Source organism: Phyllobates terribilis, unplaced genomic scaffold, assembly GCF_046119375.1.
Source record: "Phyllobates terribilis strain yellow unplaced genomic scaffold, ASM4611937v1 Scaffold_8__6_contigs__length_399053987, whole genome shotgun sequence".
NCBI classification, from domain to species: Eukaryota; Metazoa; Chordata; class Amphibia; order Anura; family Dendrobatidae; genus Phyllobates; species Phyllobates terribilis.
Genome location: NW_027362768.1, coordinates 169,898,581 through 169,916,718, shown reverse-complemented (window position 1 = coordinate 169,916,718; position 18,138 = coordinate 169,898,581). Strand labels below are relative to the sequence as shown.

The following is an 18,138-nucleotide window of genomic DNA, read 5'->3' as shown; positions in this document are numbered from 1 at the left end:
TTTGCTACATTTCTAAGAACATTCCAATGAATGGAATTTACTGACCCTCCTCTCATCTTAAGGTTACTGGCGACACTCGCCTGCGAGCTTCATATTTTGGTGCCTATCCCCATCATAGACATGTGTAATATGTTGTGTTAGTGCAGGCGATGCTGGGTAATTATGTTGGAGAAACACAGGGTAATTTCGCCCCATCACCTGGGGCCCCATTGACTTGAAATACAGTCCTGGTTTTCATATGGAGGATCGGTTTCTATATAAGTTCACTGTCTAAGAGACTGATCTAAAATACTTCTGGGTATATACAGGTGACAAATTGTACTTTATCAGGTTTCCTTGTGGTAAGCCACCTGTTAAATGGCACTTTTTAGGTCAAAAGCACTAAAGGCATGAAGAAAATAAGGCCGCACCCAGAAAGCAGCGTGACCCAGTTTTGCATGCACAGTAATACACATAAGAGGCCCCTGGGGAAAATACGACTTTGTGCCCATCCCGCTTTACAAGAAAAAAATGTTAAAAATAGATGCTATTCAATGTTTAATAACAAACTGCAACAGAATAAGTAACAACCGCCATATAGTGCTCAAATAAGTAACACATAGTATCCAAATAATACTGCCATATAACACTGGTAGTGCCACATTGTCCAGATAATAGAAGTGATATGTGCAAACAAGTGCCCTAATATTACTGCGATGCAGCGCACAGTCAATGCCACACAGTCCATAAAGTAGGGACAATATGTACAAAACTGCATTAATAATACTGCCATACAGCGCACACCTAGTGTCACACAGTCCAGATAATAAAAGCTACATGTGCAAATTAGTGCCCTAATAATACTGCCATACATTGCATGAGTAGCGTCACATTGTCCAGATAATAGATGCTATTATAATACCGTCATATAGTGCCCTACTAGATAAAAAAAGAGAGGGGTCGCTCACTGTTCTATTTGGGTGCTCTGAAGAAAAAAAAATAGTTCAAAATATGAAGAGAACTTCGGTACTCCGGTTGTACTGATGAAAAATGACTTTATTGCAGAAGATAAATCCCTTACTGGCAAAACCAAGAATTATACATCAACGTTTTGACCTATTTGGTCTTTTTCAAGATATTTTGGAGTGTAAGGTTTTTGCAAGTTCAGAGCATTCTGTAAGCTATAGGAAGCCATAGTAATAAAATAGCAATGGCAGTCCTGCGTGTACAGGCATGACTAGAGGAATAAGCGGTGTCACCAATTAGTAATAGAAAAATATTTAATGGCGGAAAAAAAATGGTGATGATGGGTGGACATATATAAAGAGGGGTATGCCCCACACACAACCACACGGCATGGCTTACCGTCGCATCTATTTGGAAGGCATCTTCTAATCCACAGGTATGTCTCCTAATTAGGACAGATCCTAAACATGATACATGTTATAGCCGGTCCTAAAGTTCACTTTCATGTCTTTATTTTATTTTCTTCCACCTAGCCAATCAATCCAGCTCCCATAGCTTGCAGAATGCTCTGAACTTACAAAAACCTTACACTCAGTAAGTCCTAAACATTTTTTCCTTTTCTCTTTCTTTTTTTCTTTTTTTTTTTTCCGCCATTAAATATTTTTCTATTACTATAGTGCCCTACTAGTCAGATTTGTGGCTTGACATTTTACTGTCTGTATTTTATTGCAGCCTCCCACCAATGAGTGACGAGGTTTATGATGAAGCTTACAGTCCACCAGAAAGTGCCCCTAATGCCTATGTAGTCAATGATGTTGTGGAGTATGGTAAGTTCCAGTGTGGACTTTCTGGAAACTCCTTGTTCTATTGCAAAATTATTTCCACAATTGTTTATTTTCGCGCAACTCCTGGAGGTAGCTGTTTGTCCTGAATAAATCCCAGATGGGGTCGGAGGCTGTTCTGGGCAGGAATTAGTGGTCCCTCCTATTGTGGACCCACCGATGGCCAGTAATGATTGGATTTTTCACTACCGATCCATCATCCAACTGATGGAGTAATTATTCCTGCGGGCATTTGGGAATGCTGGCAGATGTAGTCCTACCAGAGCTAAACAGTAGCCGCAATATATTGGAGACCACTGTCCCAAGCTATTATAATTCTCTTACTCCTTAGAGATTATTACTATTTTAAAGCAAAGGCAAGGGAAAGTTTTAAATAAAACTGATAATTGGAGGGAGGGGATTAATTTCTGGGTTACCCCCCCAGAAGTAACACACTGTAACAAACGCTTGTGTCTAAGTGGATAGTAACAATCTGCCCTAAATATTTTTCACAGCTTTTTAGATGTAAAGAATATTTTTCACACTTGTTAACAGCAAGCAGAGTTCTTGGGGAACAATGAGGAACTGAAACATAAAATTTATCAAAAAGTTGCTGAACTTTGTAGTAAACGATTAGTAAGTTTTATTTATGTAAATGCAGGAAAAACTTTAAAACTGAGGATTCACAGAGATCTAGGGGTGTAGCTATAGAAGTAACAGTCCTGGAGCCTATGTGGGCCAAATACACATATGGTGCTTAAGATACAGGTTTTATCTTCAAATTACCCCTTTCCCAACTGTATGGGGCAGGAATGGAAGGAAACTGCCACTTTAAAGGGAATCTGTCTGTAGGATCGACCCTCCAGAGCATGTAGGTCGTAGGAAGCTGAATAAAATGATGACTTGATAACTGTGATCTGATGTCTTATTTCAGAGAAATCCACATTTCTCTTAATATGTAAATGAACTGTTAAGATCTATGGGCAGGGCATAGATCTACCAGAAAATCTGCCTCCAGAGCTTATTATAAATGAAGGGGGCATTACCAGTGTGAGACATGTAATGACTGACAGTCTGCTCTCCTGATCTACTTGATTCACCCTGGTAAGGCTCCCTTTCATTTATAATAAGCTCTGGAGGCAGATTCTCTGGGAGATCTATGTCCAGCCCATAGATCTTAAAGCTCATTTACATAATAAGAAATAATAGGATTTCTCTGGAATAAGACGTCAAATATCAAGGTATCATTTTTTTCAGCTTCTTATGACCTGCATGCCCAGAAAGATGGCTTAGGAGGGTCGATCCTACTGACAGACTCCCTTTCAATGTATTTGAGGATAAGCCCCGTCCATATTTGCACCATTTGGGAAGTCATGATCTTGTGCACTACTAGCTGCTTTCTTGATGTTGCAGCCTGGAGGCAACCACATTTTATTAGGATGTGCAGTGTATTTAAGTCATGTTTTATCACTGAATTGTTGCATTTATTACTAATTTATATCTTGTTCTGCAGATGCGCCTGATGCCGTGAATCCTGTACCGGAGGCGGTGAGCCCGACAACAGAGGTCTCAAGGTAGAAGAAATGGAAAGTCACCAAATATATGGGGATTTCCATTTTAATACAAGTTTTTAAACTTTCTAATAAACTTTGTTTTGGCTCCCCAACATGGTGGAAAAACACTTCTTGCTGTCAGTAAATGGAAATATGTATTGTTTACATTCGCAGTAAGATTTGGACCTAGGTTTGCGCCTACAGGCATTGGAATTGTTACAATGTAGGAGCACAGACAGTAACATTATAGGTGGGAAACGGCAATAATTCAGCTCATTGTCTTGTCCTGTCCTGTAAACCCGGGTCTGACTTGGTTCTGGCCGCCAGAGATGTAAATTGAAGTTTCTGGACCAAATCATTATCATCTACCATATGTGAGTTATATCACTAGTGGCTTCTTATGTTGACCACCTCAATAACCAAGGCTTGTGTGTGCCCCCCTATGGCTAATGTGCCCCTGGGAATAGAGGTGACTGTGCATGGACCAGCTCCCTCCACTTACTATCTTGGCAGTTTTTCGACCTCCCATGGAAGTGAATGGAGGGAGTAACGCATGTACGACAAATTCTCCATTCCTAGCAGTGCAACACGCTGTTGTGTCTCTTGTCCTATGAACATTTCTGTTTGTTCGCTGCAAGCAGAGATTTTAAAAATAGTGAGGAACTAAAATGTAAAGTATATTAATAAGTTGTAGAAAGAATTTTGCGATCATCCGCTTTTCTTTTTACCTTTCCAGCCCGTTTGAGTCGGAGGGGATGGCATGTTATGAGGACATTCTGAAGGTCAGAGAGTCCTTGTACAGCGGTAATTTTTATGACACAGAGGAACCTAGTAAGTTACATTGTAGCATTTGTCTACGTATAATTTATCATTGATGGGATTCAGTGTTATTGCAAAGAATTACTGCACTGCAAGGGTATGTGCACACGGTCGGTATTGTCAGCGCTTTGAACGCAGTATACTTGATGCTGCGTCCAAAGCGTTGTACGCAGGTGAATCCGCATGTGTTCATTGAACCATGCGGATTCATTGCATGCTATACATTACACTGATAGAATTTCTCTTGTGGAGACTAGCTTCTCCGCAAGAAAAATTGACATGCTGCAGTCTGGAAAGACGCGATGCATGTCCGTGTCCGCAGGTGATCCGCAGGAGAACGGGAACGCATAGTGGGCATGGGATTTGTATAAATCCCATCCACTATGCTGTCACATCTGGCCGCTGCGGATTGCACGCAGCGTAAGTGCGCTGTGTGCAATCCGCAGCAATTACTGATTGTGTGCACGTACCCCAAATTATCATCACTTACTGGATACTAGGGCTTGTATTGTAATTGCCATATACATGCACCTCATGGTAAGAGACAGTGGTGGACACAGACAGAAAAGTGCCCCTGTGCAAGAGCAGTATATGGACCCGTAGTAGTCCAATAGTTCCATCTATGACAGAAGCTGCTTGCTGCATTGTAGGTGGAAGTGGCCACTTACACTTGGGCCCCAATGCTGCTTGCACCAATGATATGTCTGCCCCCATTGGCGTAAGGAGAGTCCAATGGCCTTGTTGCAAAATTTGGACCTGGGCCCACACCTGCATGTTGATCAAATGTATGGGCCCTTGTAGCATTCTAAATCTTATAAAGATATATATGTTCACCCCTCATGTAATGTCTCTGTTCCTGGCTCCTTCTTGTAATAATCTTCCCCATCTTGGGCCCCATCATATAACATTTTCCCCCATTTTTGTATAATGTCCCCACACATTGGGATAATGTCCCCCACCCTGGGATAATGCCCCCCATCCTTCTATTCTTCTCCAGCACATTTAAAAAAAATAAACGATTTTACTCCCCTTTTTCCGCTCCCACACCACGCGGTGTCCTCATCTGTAGCCGGAGCAGGCAGCTGACTTTGGTGTACCGGCATAGGCAGCACATAACATCACTGCCATGCGACACATATTACTGGCAAACCGACGTCAGCTGCCGGCTTCTGATTGTCCGGCAGTGTGTATTGCAGCGCAGTGAGATGGAGGGTCTCTGCACCAAAATACATTTCACCTGAATGTGCGAGGATTGGCGTTGGCAGAGCCCACTTTTGCCCGGTCATGGTCACACCCACTTGGACCACAATCTTTATGCCCCTCTTTGCCCCTGGTAAGAAAGGACCTGACAATGAACTACTGCTTGTTCTATGATAAAATTATGTTTACTTGTAGCCACCACCAGAGGGAGCTCTCCGCATATCCAGATTTTTAAGTGAGTCTCTTAGCCCAAACTGACAGTATAAACTACACACGTAGTCATGTAAGGGTGATACCCCCTACAAGCCTGTGTACTTACTTTATACTCTTAGATTGCTCTGAGACCCCCTTTAAATCTATATGTGATGCGCTCCACCTATTTTATGCAGGGGCTCCATCCTCCGCAGAACTGGTGCAGAGACAAATCACAATTACAGTCCCCCATTGCTGCAGAGCGTTCACCCCATAATACTCCATATAATACAATGCCCCAGGACATTCCCACTATTGCCCTATTAAACCTATTAAGTTGTAGTGAATTTTATTTTATTCTAGACCCTGCGAGGAGCCTAGAGTCTGCAGACGGATGTAACCACGAGGTGAGGTGACCCCCAGGGTGACGAGTATTGGGGGGGGGTGTGGGACGCTGTATCTGTAAGTTAAGTCCGGTGCCATGTGATGCCATGTACTGGAGGCAATGTACTCAGAAAGCAGGGGAGGTAAGGGAGCACAGACTATATTGGGTGGTCATTACCCATGGAGGACTCCCCTGTCCAAACGGGTCAGGGAATGGGGCCAAGGATCTTGTTAACAGCAGGGAAACCTCAGCTTTCCCCCATATTCTGCTCATTACTATGAGACCCCTTTTTTCTATGTATTGAAGGGAGATTTTGGCACAAACCTGCATCGTACACTACATCCTCTGCTGTGACACATCAGAAATGTAAGGGGTTAGAAAAGCATCGCCCCGCACCACAAACATGTCCGTCCACATTCTGAAAATACTCGGAAGCCGGGACCCGAGTGACATCTTCCAAGAATCTGTGCTGAGTAGGTAGAACTAATCTTATCTATATTTCTTTCTATAGGTCTCTGTGGATGACGATCTCAGGTAAAAGCGAGAGAATTTTATTACAAATATTTTTACTTTTTTTTTTTGCTATTTTCCTAAAATTATTTTACAGGGTTTTTTTATTATTATTTTAGAAGCAGAAGAATTCTTTACGGTTAGTGGCTTGAGAGGAAAGACTTTTCTATGTTTTAGCCTATTTCATGACAGTGGGCATAAAAGCTGCTCCCGCATTGGCTGACTTGTGTCGTCAATGTATCATCCGTGGTGCGCCATTCAGCGGAATGACCACAATGTACAGCAGCACTATATTACACTTATGTTTCTTGGACTTGTCTAACTTAGTACTAACTAAACTTGTATACTTTGTTATTCCAGCACTGTGAGTTCCAGCAACAAATCTTCTGCTTCTGAGGGATATTATAGGTAAGATATTATACTGGGTGAATTTTCCTATCATATCTATAAAACTACCATATATCCTTTCATATTTTCCATATAGTTATTATTTAATGAAAGAGTATCATTAGGAAATTACATCAGTTTTCTTTTTTTTATTTGGAATATTGCAATTCCTACACTGGCCACTAGGGCAGTCACAGGCTGTAGACTGTATTCATCAGCTCACTTGTTTACTTTGCTGTGCAGACTGGAGCCAAGTCAGTAGAGTCATTTCTTTATCGTTAAAGGCAAGAGATTACATTTTGCAACGAGGAGGCAATATATCTTGGGGGCTTATTGTATCCTTTTATACTTTACAACCAGTATAAAGTTATTTCCTTGTTTCCATCAAATGTCAACTGCAGATGGCAAACAAGTGGTCATTTAAGTCTGCCAACAGATTTAGAGTGCTGTGTAAAAAAAAAAAAAAAAATAATAATAATAATAATTAATTAAAAAAATTTAAAATAGATAGATAGATATAGATATATATATATAATTTTTTTTTTTTTGATTGGAGGAAAAAATGGTTGTGCATTCCTGATATTAAAATGAGGGGGAGAGTTCACAAGTCCAATGTTTTTAGTCTCCAACCACCCAACCTGACTGACAGCTGCAGCTTGTACTGAGCAATCTGAAATCCCAGCAGTAACAGGGAGGAGGGACACTGAGGATCTGCCAGTCAGACTAAGTGGGTTGAAATTCATTGGTAAAAGGACAGACACTGAGCAGGTGTCGATCAGGCTAGGTGGATGGTGATGAACTGTAAAATTAAAAAAAAAAAAAAAGATGTAAAGCCATTCTGACATGGATTTTCACAATAACTACACCAGCCTTGTCAGGTCTAAAAAAAAAAATGTATTTAATGATAAATTCCATTTATGTTGAGAAATCTGGTGACAGGTCTTCTAGAATAATTTATCCTTATGATACAGTGTAGGTTTTCTTTGGGATTAGCGCTCTGATACATTGTTACAAGCGATCGTTCTTCTTGTACTCCTCCAGTGCCAATTTTGATGCATCCAATGGATCATTGGGACTAAAAGGAAGTACATCAAAAGAGATGAAAATGGGAAAAGATGAACAAGCGCTGAGGAAAAGACACAAGGTAATCTGAGAATGGATGTTTTTTCCCTTTTATGGCTCGATGGTGATTACATATAAATATGTTCCGGTAATGATTGTAATGATGTGTTACTTAGATCACGGGGCAGGAGAAGATGTTATACACATCAAAAATTATGGAAGATTTCAAGCATGAAAAAAACGCACTTCCCGTGAAGAAAGGGGACACAGTCGAGCTTATTCAGATCACTGACTGTCCCCCAGGAAAATGGCTGGCAAGGGATGCCCACGGAAGATGTAAGTGCTGGAAAAGACTGAGCATGGCGAAATCCTTCTCCTGTCCAACATTCTTCATTGGGCAAAAGTTTGACGGTTTATTGCAAATTTGACAATGTCTGCGAACAATTCCTGTTGTGTCCTATAGCTCTCCTTTTTCTTAGCCAGAATCTTAGCCACATAACACACTCTGGGGCAGCTTAAAGGGAACCTGACAGCTGATACATCTGCGGGCGGCATGTATCAGACCGTGGCTGTAGGAGCTCGGCCATATATGTTTGACTCCGAAACGCTGCAGCATGTCAGAGAAAGACGTAGTTAAAAAGCCACGGAAGACTGAGCCGCATGAGAGACTAGTCACACAGGCGAGTCCCCAGCGGCTTCTCCACGCCCGCTGCCAGTGACTGACAGGCTTCTCCCTGCATGCCCATGGGTCAATATTGATTTTTAGGATTGCTACTTCCTGTCAGTGGCATTAGAGTTCAAGTCCTCTTCTTTTCTGAAGAGGTAATTTGCATAGGGAAAAACCTGTCACTCCAGGGTCAAGTGCAGGCAGAAGCCACCGGGGACCTGCCTGTCTGACTAGTCTCTCGGGCGGCTCCGTCCTCTGAGGCTTTTAAACTCTGCAGCGTTTCAGAGTTAAACCTATATGGCTGAAATCATGCAGCCAGTGTCTGATGCCGTACTCCCTGGTCCATGAGCAGCATGGATCAGCAGTCGGGTATTAAACTAATTAGCTCTTTGAACGATGAGATGAAAGCTTAGAACCTCAAAGAATCTGACAACATGTTTCAATAAAGCATTGTAAGTATCTTTCCCATAAGCCTAGAATGACAAACTTGAAAGAATTATATGGGAAAATGCCCACGAAAAGAGACTTCATCAGCTGAAAATCTGCATAGTCCTGTGTATTTATCTCCTTGAGACCTTTTCCTGTAGATGCTATAAAGCCATCTCCATTCATTCATCCCTACCCGATCCTGCAGTGTCTGCAGTTTACACACTGCCTGTGAAGTGCGGCGTGCTGCTGCACCGGGCACAGGCTGCAGCCTCTCCTGGGCCTTTTCCTGTAGATGCTATAAAGCCATCTCCATTCATTCATCCCTACCCGATCCTGCAGTGTCTGCAGTTTACACACTGCCTGTGAAGTGCGGTGTGCTGCTGCACCGGGCACAGGCTGCAGCCTCTCCTGGGCCTTTTCCTGTAGATGCTATAAAGCCATCTCCATTCATTCATCCCTACCCGATCCTGCAGTGTCTACAGATTACACACTGCCTGTGAAGTGCGGTATGCTGCTGCACCGGGCACAGGCTGCAGCCTCTCCTGGGCCTTTTCCTGTAGATGTTATAAAGCCATCTCCATTCATTCATCCCTATCCGATCCTGCAGTGTCTGCAGTTTACACACTGCCTGTGAAGTGCGGTGTGCTGCTGCACAGGGCACAGGCTGCAGCCTCTCCTGGGCCTTTTCCTGCATCTGCTGCTCTCTAGTATCCGGCTCACAAATGGAAACAGTCTATCTAGCTTTAGCTTCTGATCGATGTGATCTGACCACACTGGCCTATGAGGCATTATGGGACATGTTCTTACCAGGACCACTGGCTGCAGGGTCATTTAGTCAAGAAGGAGGTGGAAAGTTTGATTATTCTCTTCTCATAAGTTGGAGGTTATATGAAGAAAAGTGAAGAACTTCCTTTAGAATTTTGGAGGCGTTAAGGGATGATGAGACTAATTTCACGTATCTGATAGTTTCCTTTTAAACTACCTAAATAATGTTAATTTTGACAGATGGATATGTGCCGGTGGCCTGTTTGCAGGTCAGCGATGAAATCCAGGCCTTACGTACCCAGAACGTATTCCAGATTCCTGCCGAGCAAGATCTCTACACGGACATAGAAGTCATCCGAAAAGACAGGTGTGCGCATTGTTCTATTTTATGAGCGGGCTCTAACTCAAGTCCTCGGCCCATACAAGTGAGATCTATGAGGCAGAGCTTCTAATGTCCTTCATCCTTATGGCTGTTGGTGTTTCAGAGCTTTTTAGTAGTGAAAATATGTATCATATAGCTGTGATTTATGAAAGCGAGTTTGGTGACCCCCCCCCCCACACACACACACACACACACACACACCTATAACCAGCCCACCCGGAAGTGGCTGATATCTGGGAACGATATATCACATGCAGCCAAGTAGCGGCCAGGCAGATATTATTTACTGCATTGGGGAACTGTAATTTGAGGCATAGTCTGATATATTCTGTAAAATAGCTACGTATCACGAAATGCCAGACTGAAATGAGATGTAATTCAACTGCAATCCTGATTCCACATGGGGGCTGCAGACCCTTGCTTGACAGGGTCGCTGGCATTCCAACAAGTTTTGCATAAATGAATAGTACAAGCGAATATAGAAAAAAAAAAAAAAAAAAAAAAACCTTTCTAATATATCTTACCAGAAAATTGATTCTTTCTCCACTTATGAGCCACTTCTCCTCCTTTCCCTGCTTTCTGAACTAATCATTCACTCTTAAAAACTGTGTGAAAATCCATCAAGGTGCAAACAAGATTAGCAACTCATTGAAGAATCAGATTGCAGCTGCCTATTATAGTCTATGGAGAGGGAAGTTGGTGCGGGGGAAGGAAGAATAGAGTAAGGGCGCAGTCAGACGTCCGTATAAATCGGGCGAAGATTGGATGCAGTGCATCAATTTCCGTCGGCTCTATCGACCCGAGCGTAACGGCTGTATAGAAATACATGAAGCTGTCACGTTCAGGTCAGGAGAGCCACCGGCAGTCCATGCATTGTGTTCCGATCTATACGGCTGTCCGACTGCGCCCTAAGAGAGAGAAGCAGAAACAAATACTTGTGGTGCTGCGGCTTTTGGGTAAGTATTAAATCTTGCCTCAAGCTGGATTCAGAGCTACACTGCTCAGCACTGCTGTATAAGGTCTTCCATGCTGCTTAAGCTTTCCAGAAAGTATTTTATATCACCATAGTGCTGAGTTCACAGCTACACTGCTCAATACTCCTGTATAATGTCCTCCATGCTGCTACAGCTTTCTAGAAAGTATTTTATATTGCCACAGTGCTTAGTACACAGCTACACTGCTCAATACTCCTGTATAATGTCCTCCATAATGCTGGTCCTTCTATGTATGTGCAACATTGAGACAGGAGAGAAGAAATCCTTCATGTCTGTGTATGCTGAATGTAGGAGACATCAACGCAGCTGTTCTCCACCCACCAGCTCAGAGAGAACTGAAAATTAGAGAGACTCCTAAGAGGATAAAACCGCTGGAAAAAAATGCAGTATTCAAGTCAGATAATGACTAGAAATAGTTTTTTGTTCCTCATGTACACACAGGAAAGCTCATTCTGAAAGGTCACCTGAAATCACAGGTACACTTGATGATATTCTGATTTTACAATGACAAAAAAACAAATGATGGATGGTTCAACTGATAAAATGTTTAGACAAGTAGTATTATATTTTTTAATGAACTTTTAGAAGTAAACAAATTCTGTGTATTCATGTACCGTATATTTTTTTTCTTTTTAGTAAAGCAAATGCAGACACACTGAAGGGCTCGGACAGCTGTAAGTATTAATACTGTTCATTTATCAGTCTGATCAGAGAAAAGTAGTATTGAGTTTCTTTCTCGCTGGAGGAATTAGGTTTCAACAAGTTAAAGGAAACAGACACCTTCAGAGTCAAGTTTTTTTTAGTTGCATGTATTTTGGGATAAAAAAAACGTAAAAATATTTTTTGAAATTGAGTATTTTACTCTTTTTCTTGCATTATTTGGCTTTTGCTCGCTCTTTGTTTCCTTGAACATTGCAAAATGCTCAATGAGTGAACTGAGAATCTATAAGGCTATGTGCCCACGTTGCATTTATGAAGCAGAAAATTTCTGCTTCATTTCTGCAAGTCCTCTCCCGGAAAAACGCATGCGGAATTCCGCACGCGTTTATCGCGCATTTTTCGCGCGTTTATCACGCGTTTTCCACATGCGGAATTGCCTTGCGTTTTTTATGCATTGGACAAAGGCAATTCTGCTTGCGGAAACGCAAAATTAAATGACATGCTGCGGATTTTTGAACGCGGCATAAACGCTGCGGAAAAATCCGCAGCATGGGCATTGACATTGCGGAATGCCATTGGGGACCATGGGGTGCGGATATACATGCGTTTTTCAAGCGTTTACGCTGCGGAAATTCCGCAGCATATACGCTTGAAAAATGCTACGTGGGCACACAGCCTAAGTGAGCTCATTCTGACAGGAGTTTTTTTTTTGTTTTTTTTTGTCCTTGGAAAATATTGGAGACGTTCAAATATGATCCTAGGGTGAGATCAAAATCAGTAATGCGAGTTAATGGGTCCGATTTTCACAGATTATCAGATTGGAGAAGGTGGAGAATTTTTTAGTTTATTTTTTTATTGCTCCACGTACGAGAAAATCTGATGACACTATGATCAAACTCTGATCAAAATTGGTCTGATTTTCTCGTATGCCAAAAAATCGGTCATCTGAATGAGGACTTAGAATGAGCTCCTTTTTATTAGGACGTCTTAACAGGTTGTATGTTTTGGGGACAAGTGTCTCCTCTTCAGACCAAATAAAAGGTGATAACTTTCTAATCTCACATTTCTCCTTTTTAGGTTCTGGAAATTCAGATGAACAATACGATGACATCAGCAACACGAGCCAAAGCTTAAACAAGTCAGTAGCTCGACATGTCTTAATAAATCCACACATTCTTCATTCCATGATGGAGCTTCTTTCCTTAGAATCCCGTGCGTCACATCTCCTCTGTTTCTCCTCCTGGAAATGTGTAAATAGACAAATGCTCACCACCTTTCCTCTTATTAGGGTTTCTCCCTAAACAGCACTGATCTAAAGGGGTTTATTTTAATGAGAAGACGGGGAAAAAAAAAATATAAAGTTGGTAATTTATATATTTCCAGGAGTAATAACAGAGGAAGCACATAAAATAATAATAGCCTGGAGTCCAGAAAGATATTGGGATTTTTTTTAGGATTGTTTTCAATTTACAATTACATTGGTTTATTGCTTACCCATAATGTTACCAAGTTGTGAGGACCACCACAGTTACCCCGACGCGCGTTTCACACTATTCTTTTTCCCGTTGAGAGAGGAGAGCAGGACTCCCTCGTGTGTGTGATGTCTATGGGAGATATCTTAGCAGCTGGTATCTCACACCCACAGAGAGAGCTGAAAATTATATAGTCGGCAGGGGGTAAAACTGGTGAAAAATGGAGGACACATGTCACTGTACATTTGTACACTGATACATTGTAGCGAACTTGCAGATGTGAACAGACAAGGTCAGGGCAGGCTTCCAATCAACAATGTTTCCGCTGACAAAGCAAGCAGAGATCTTGAAATTGACGGCACCTAAGCAGTGATGTCTCAGCCAGGTGTCTGTCTCCGCTCCCATTGGCTCCCTTATGACTCCATAAAGGAATGCCAAAGAGTCACAATGACCACTGGGGGGCTTCGCTGTCATCATCTGTTTCCTCCTATCGAGCTCTGGGCTTCAAAAAAGATAATTTTTACTACATGTGGTTATACAGTAATATGGCAGGACATAGAACAAGCAAAACATTGATCAGAAGTTGTTCTAGAAAAAAAAAAAAGAGCGCAAAAATAAAAGCATAAAAGTTTGAAACCCCCCCCCCTTTCTTTACCATCCAAACATAAAGTAAAAAAATAAACATATTCTGTATCATCATGTCCATCGCCATTCGATTGATCTACAAAACAGTAAAATTAATTAATCCATACGGCATAAAAAAATTGAAATGTCAAAACTGTCACTTTTCGGTTGTCTCACCTCTCAAAAAATAATAAAACACTTTTTTTTCCCAAAATGGTAACAATAAAAAAAGTTATAGCTCGACACATACAAAAACTAGTCCCCACCTAGTGGCGCAACGTGAAGCACATGAGCCCCACATGCGAAAGGTCCAACGGGGCCCCCATTTATTGGAAGTCTTCTATAGTATTGGTCTGTTTATATAGGCAAGAGACTTTTGGGGCCCCCTAGACTCCAGGGTCCAGGTGCGATTACAACCCCTGCAGCTATTGTTTCCTGAGGCCATATATATATAATTTTTAAAAACGGGGGTGGGGATGTAACCACAATAGGTGCAGGGGTTGTAATGACTTGGCTACATGTTTTTTGCAGGGTGTAGGTCATTAGGATTACAATAACACCAAACTTTGTAAAAAAAAAATAAAAAAATGTATATGATAGTGTCTGTAAAGCGCTGTGGAATTAATGGCGCTATATACTGTAAGTGAGTAAAATAAATATGTAAATATTTTTTTTTTTACAAAGTTTGGTGTCATTGTACTCATACTGACCTGGAACCTGCAAAAAACATGTAGCCAAGTCTTCTACCATACAATGAACGCCATAAAAACCAAAACCCAAAAAATACAGTCAGAGTTGGGGTGTTTTCCACATTTCACAGCACTTGGATTTTTTCCGTTTTCAGCACATTATATAGTAAAATGAACAGAGCCATGTATAACTACAACTTGTGTCGCAATAAAAACAAACCTCAAATCTGTCAAAGGAAAACTGAAAAAAGTTATAGCTCTTGGAAAAAAGAGTAGAAAAAGAACAAGAAGCACAATAAAAAAAAAAATCCGCCCACTTGGGAAGGGGTTAAATGAATATATTGTATCTTAAATATTTCTATTTTTTTTTCTAGTTCTGGTGGCAAAGGAAAAGGATTTGTGCAATTGTTTAAGAAAAACAAATCTAAAGAAGATCAAGCGTAAGTGTGTAATATTATGTGTAACTAAGATGTGTTGTGTAGAAACAGGACGGCATCCAGGACTGCGGGGACTGCTCTCTCCTCACCTGGAAAGGCCAAAAATAAACAGAGTTTCCCAAAATATTGTCTTATTGGGCCAAATATTACTACTTGGCAGTCAAATAATAGCTGTGCCCAATAACAGAACCTCATGTTGCTAAAATAGCAGAAGATAAACAAAACAAGGACCAAAATACTAAATACTTAGCCCAAATAATATTACTACATGGTACTCCTGTAATACTGACCTACAATGCACAAGTAACACTGCTCTCCAAATAATACCGCCAAACAGTGCCCAAATAACTGTCTTCCAGCGGTAAAATAACAGGATCTGAATATAATGGCATTAAACTGTAAAAAAGCAAAAACTGTACAATATGTACAAAAACATACAATATTAGAGCCAATATAAACCACGAGGGATCAGTGAATGTCTCAGGACCTGAACAACAACAGTGCATCAGAGGAGCTACAATGTATCAAAAAGCTTGTTAAAGGTTTAGTTACACTTTAAGTGCCTGTAAAATGCTGCTTTAGGCGGCGTGCTCACGATGCGTTTTTCATGCGTTTATGCTGCGGAATTTCCGCAGCGGAAACGCATCAAAAACGCATGGTAATCCGCACCCCATGGTCCCCAATGGCATTCCGCAATGTCAATGCACATGCTGCGGATTTTTCCGCAGCGTTTCTGCAGCGCAAATAAATCTGCAGCATGTTCATTAATTTTGCAGAAGCGCCGCCATTGACTTGCATTGAGACTCATAGAATCCGTGTCTGTACATTTGTACAAGCGGCTTCTATGCGTCTCTATGTGCGGATGGTACCCAGTTCTGGAGGAGAGGAGACTCTCATCCAGACCTGGGTACCATTGTACCTGTAAAAAAAAGAATAAAATAATAAATAAAGCTTATATTCACCTGTCCGGCGGCTTCTCTCTGAATGCCGGCATCGCTTGAGGACCTGCGGTGACGTTACAGTCATGTGACCGCAGGCCCTTCACCGCTGTGTCTCGCGGTATCCCGGCAGCTGGGAACCAGACAGGAACGAGCGCTGCAGCCACGCCGGGGCCTCGGGGGTGAGTATAGCTTTATTTTTTTATTTTTATGGTTCACACTGTATAAATCCATGCTGTTTGCATGGATTTATACAGTGTGACCTAGTTGTCAAGCACTTTCCAAGTGATGCTATCGCCTGGAAAGTGCTTGTCAATCTGCATGCGGAAACGCATGTGAATCCGCATGTATTCCACATATATTCTGCAGGAAAAATGCATGCACAATCTGCATGCGTTTTTTCTGCCAGGGAGATGCAGAAATGCTGCAGAAATTTTCTGCTTCATTTCTGCATCGTGGGCACATAGCCTTAGGGCTTGTGCACACATTGAAGTATTTGCAGCAGACATTTCTGCACCCAAAACGTGTCTCTTGGCAGGAAAAATGCTGCATAAAATATGTACATTGTTGCAATTATTTCCATTCATTTGAATGAGGGAAAAACACTGAAAGAATTAACCCGCTGCAAATCTGCAAGGAAAAAATAAGCAGCGTGTGTTCAGAAATCTCATTTACTTTGCTGGAACTGTAAAAACACTGCTTTTTTTTCATGGCAGGAACTTGTGGCATAAACGCAACATGTGAATGAGCCCTTACTGTGCTTTACACTGCTACAAATACTGCATCCAAATAATATCACCATTCAGTGTCACACTGATTTAACACATAGTTACATTTGATCCTAAAGCATTTGGCACATGGTGGGGCCCTTATTGATAAATTGTTCCCAATTCTAAAAAAAAAAAAAAGCCATTATAATAAACTGAATTATCTCCCACCTTATTGTATACATCTATAAAGCCATAATTTTCTATGTATCTTTATTTTTCCAGATATTCACCTGTAATTCCTAATCTAAGTAAGTATTTAATGATCACCGACTCGTCAGCAAACTTTGCATGAATCGATAGTACACGCAAAACTAAGAAACTTTGTTGTGCTTCTTATCCGAGAGATCTGCTTGTATCTCCATTTATGAGCCTCTTCTCCACATTACCCCACCATTCATTCTGAAAAAAAAAAAAAAAAAAGCTTGAATCTGTTCTTAGTTAAAGCAAAACAAAACTGCTATAGAGCCGATTAACCTGTATGGAGAAGACAGGATGAGCACTCGGCACAGTGAGAGATACAGGCAGATTAAGCTGCGGCCCTCAGAAAATATATGTCACTTCATTGCTAGATTCACAGCTACACTGCTCAGTACTTCTGCATAATGCCCTCCATGCTACTGCTCCTACGTCTGTACTACATAGGGTCTAGAGATTTTTTTTTATTAACCTGCATATGGATACCAAGTATCCATTAACCACGCGCAAAGACAAGTATAAAATCAATCATATTTTATTGAAAAAAATATATAAAAACATGCACCATACAAGAGAATGACACATATGTGAGGATACAACAAAGAGGATAATTCAAGTAAAGAAAAGGGAGTGATGGTAACCAAGGTAAGATTTAGGACATGATTATAATGGTCTGTTTTGCTGTGAATAAAATTATGGCTGCCAAAAAGACCTTATATCTTCATCGTCTACAATATACTTGTGTTTAGTCTGGCATTAGCCATTTACAGCAAAAATACAATGGTTTATTGCTTACTCCTAATGTCACCATGTTGTGAGGGCCACCACAGCCACCCCAACGCGCGTTTTGCACTATACTTTCTCCCATTGAGACAGGAGAGCAGGACTCCCTAATGTGTGTGATGTCTATGGGAGATATCTTAGCAGCTAGTATCTCACACCCAGTTTTATAAAGTCAGTTATTAAAGGGTTTTTTTCCATGAGCAGCTGTGATCCCGTGCTGTAATATCTTTTGCCCCCCCCCCCCTTGCCCAGGAGCTGTGGTATGATCCGACCATGTTCCTGCACGGTCAGACACAGCCATTACACAGTACACAGCAGGGGCACATTTATAAGATCTCCGCACAGGAACATTAAAACACATCCAATTGTGGAACTTATTATTATTCCAAGATCTATTGATTATCATATTGATTAAAATTAACTTTATTCATGGGAAAAACCCTTTTAAGATTGATGCG

The 18,138-nt window shown here is 41.3% G+C and overlaps 1 protein-coding gene across 4 annotated transcripts in view; it reads left to right on the top strand.

The window, feature by feature from the left end:
* FYB2 (FYN binding protein 2) overlaps positions 1–18,138 on the top strand; it is a 57,892-nt gene that overhangs the window by 29,969 nt on the left and 9,785 nt on the right. For all 4 annotated transcript variants that reach the window (XM_073643706.1, XM_073643705.1, XM_073643708.1 and 1 more), the window contains 13 exons: positions 1,678–1,772; positions 3,280–3,340; positions 4,056–4,150; positions 5,894–5,937; positions 6,427–6,449; positions 6,786–6,833; positions 7,854–7,956; positions 8,051–8,210; positions 9,976–10,102; positions 11,749–11,786; positions 12,850–12,910; positions 14,932–14,997; positions 16,925–16,950. In XM_073643706.1, the coding sequence (XP_073499807.1) occupies positions 1,678–1,772; positions 3,280–3,340; positions 4,056–4,150; positions 5,894–5,937; positions 6,427–6,449; positions 6,786–6,833; positions 7,854–7,956; positions 8,051–8,210; positions 9,976–10,102; positions 11,749–11,786; positions 12,850–12,910; positions 14,932–14,997; positions 16,925–16,950 (947 nt within the window). The remainder of the gene's footprint in view (positions 1–1,677; positions 1,773–3,279; positions 3,341–4,055; positions 4,151–5,893; positions 5,938–6,426; positions 6,450–6,785; positions 6,834–7,853; positions 7,957–8,050; positions 8,211–9,975; positions 10,103–11,748; positions 11,787–12,849; positions 12,911–14,931; positions 14,998–16,924; positions 16,951–18,138) is intronic.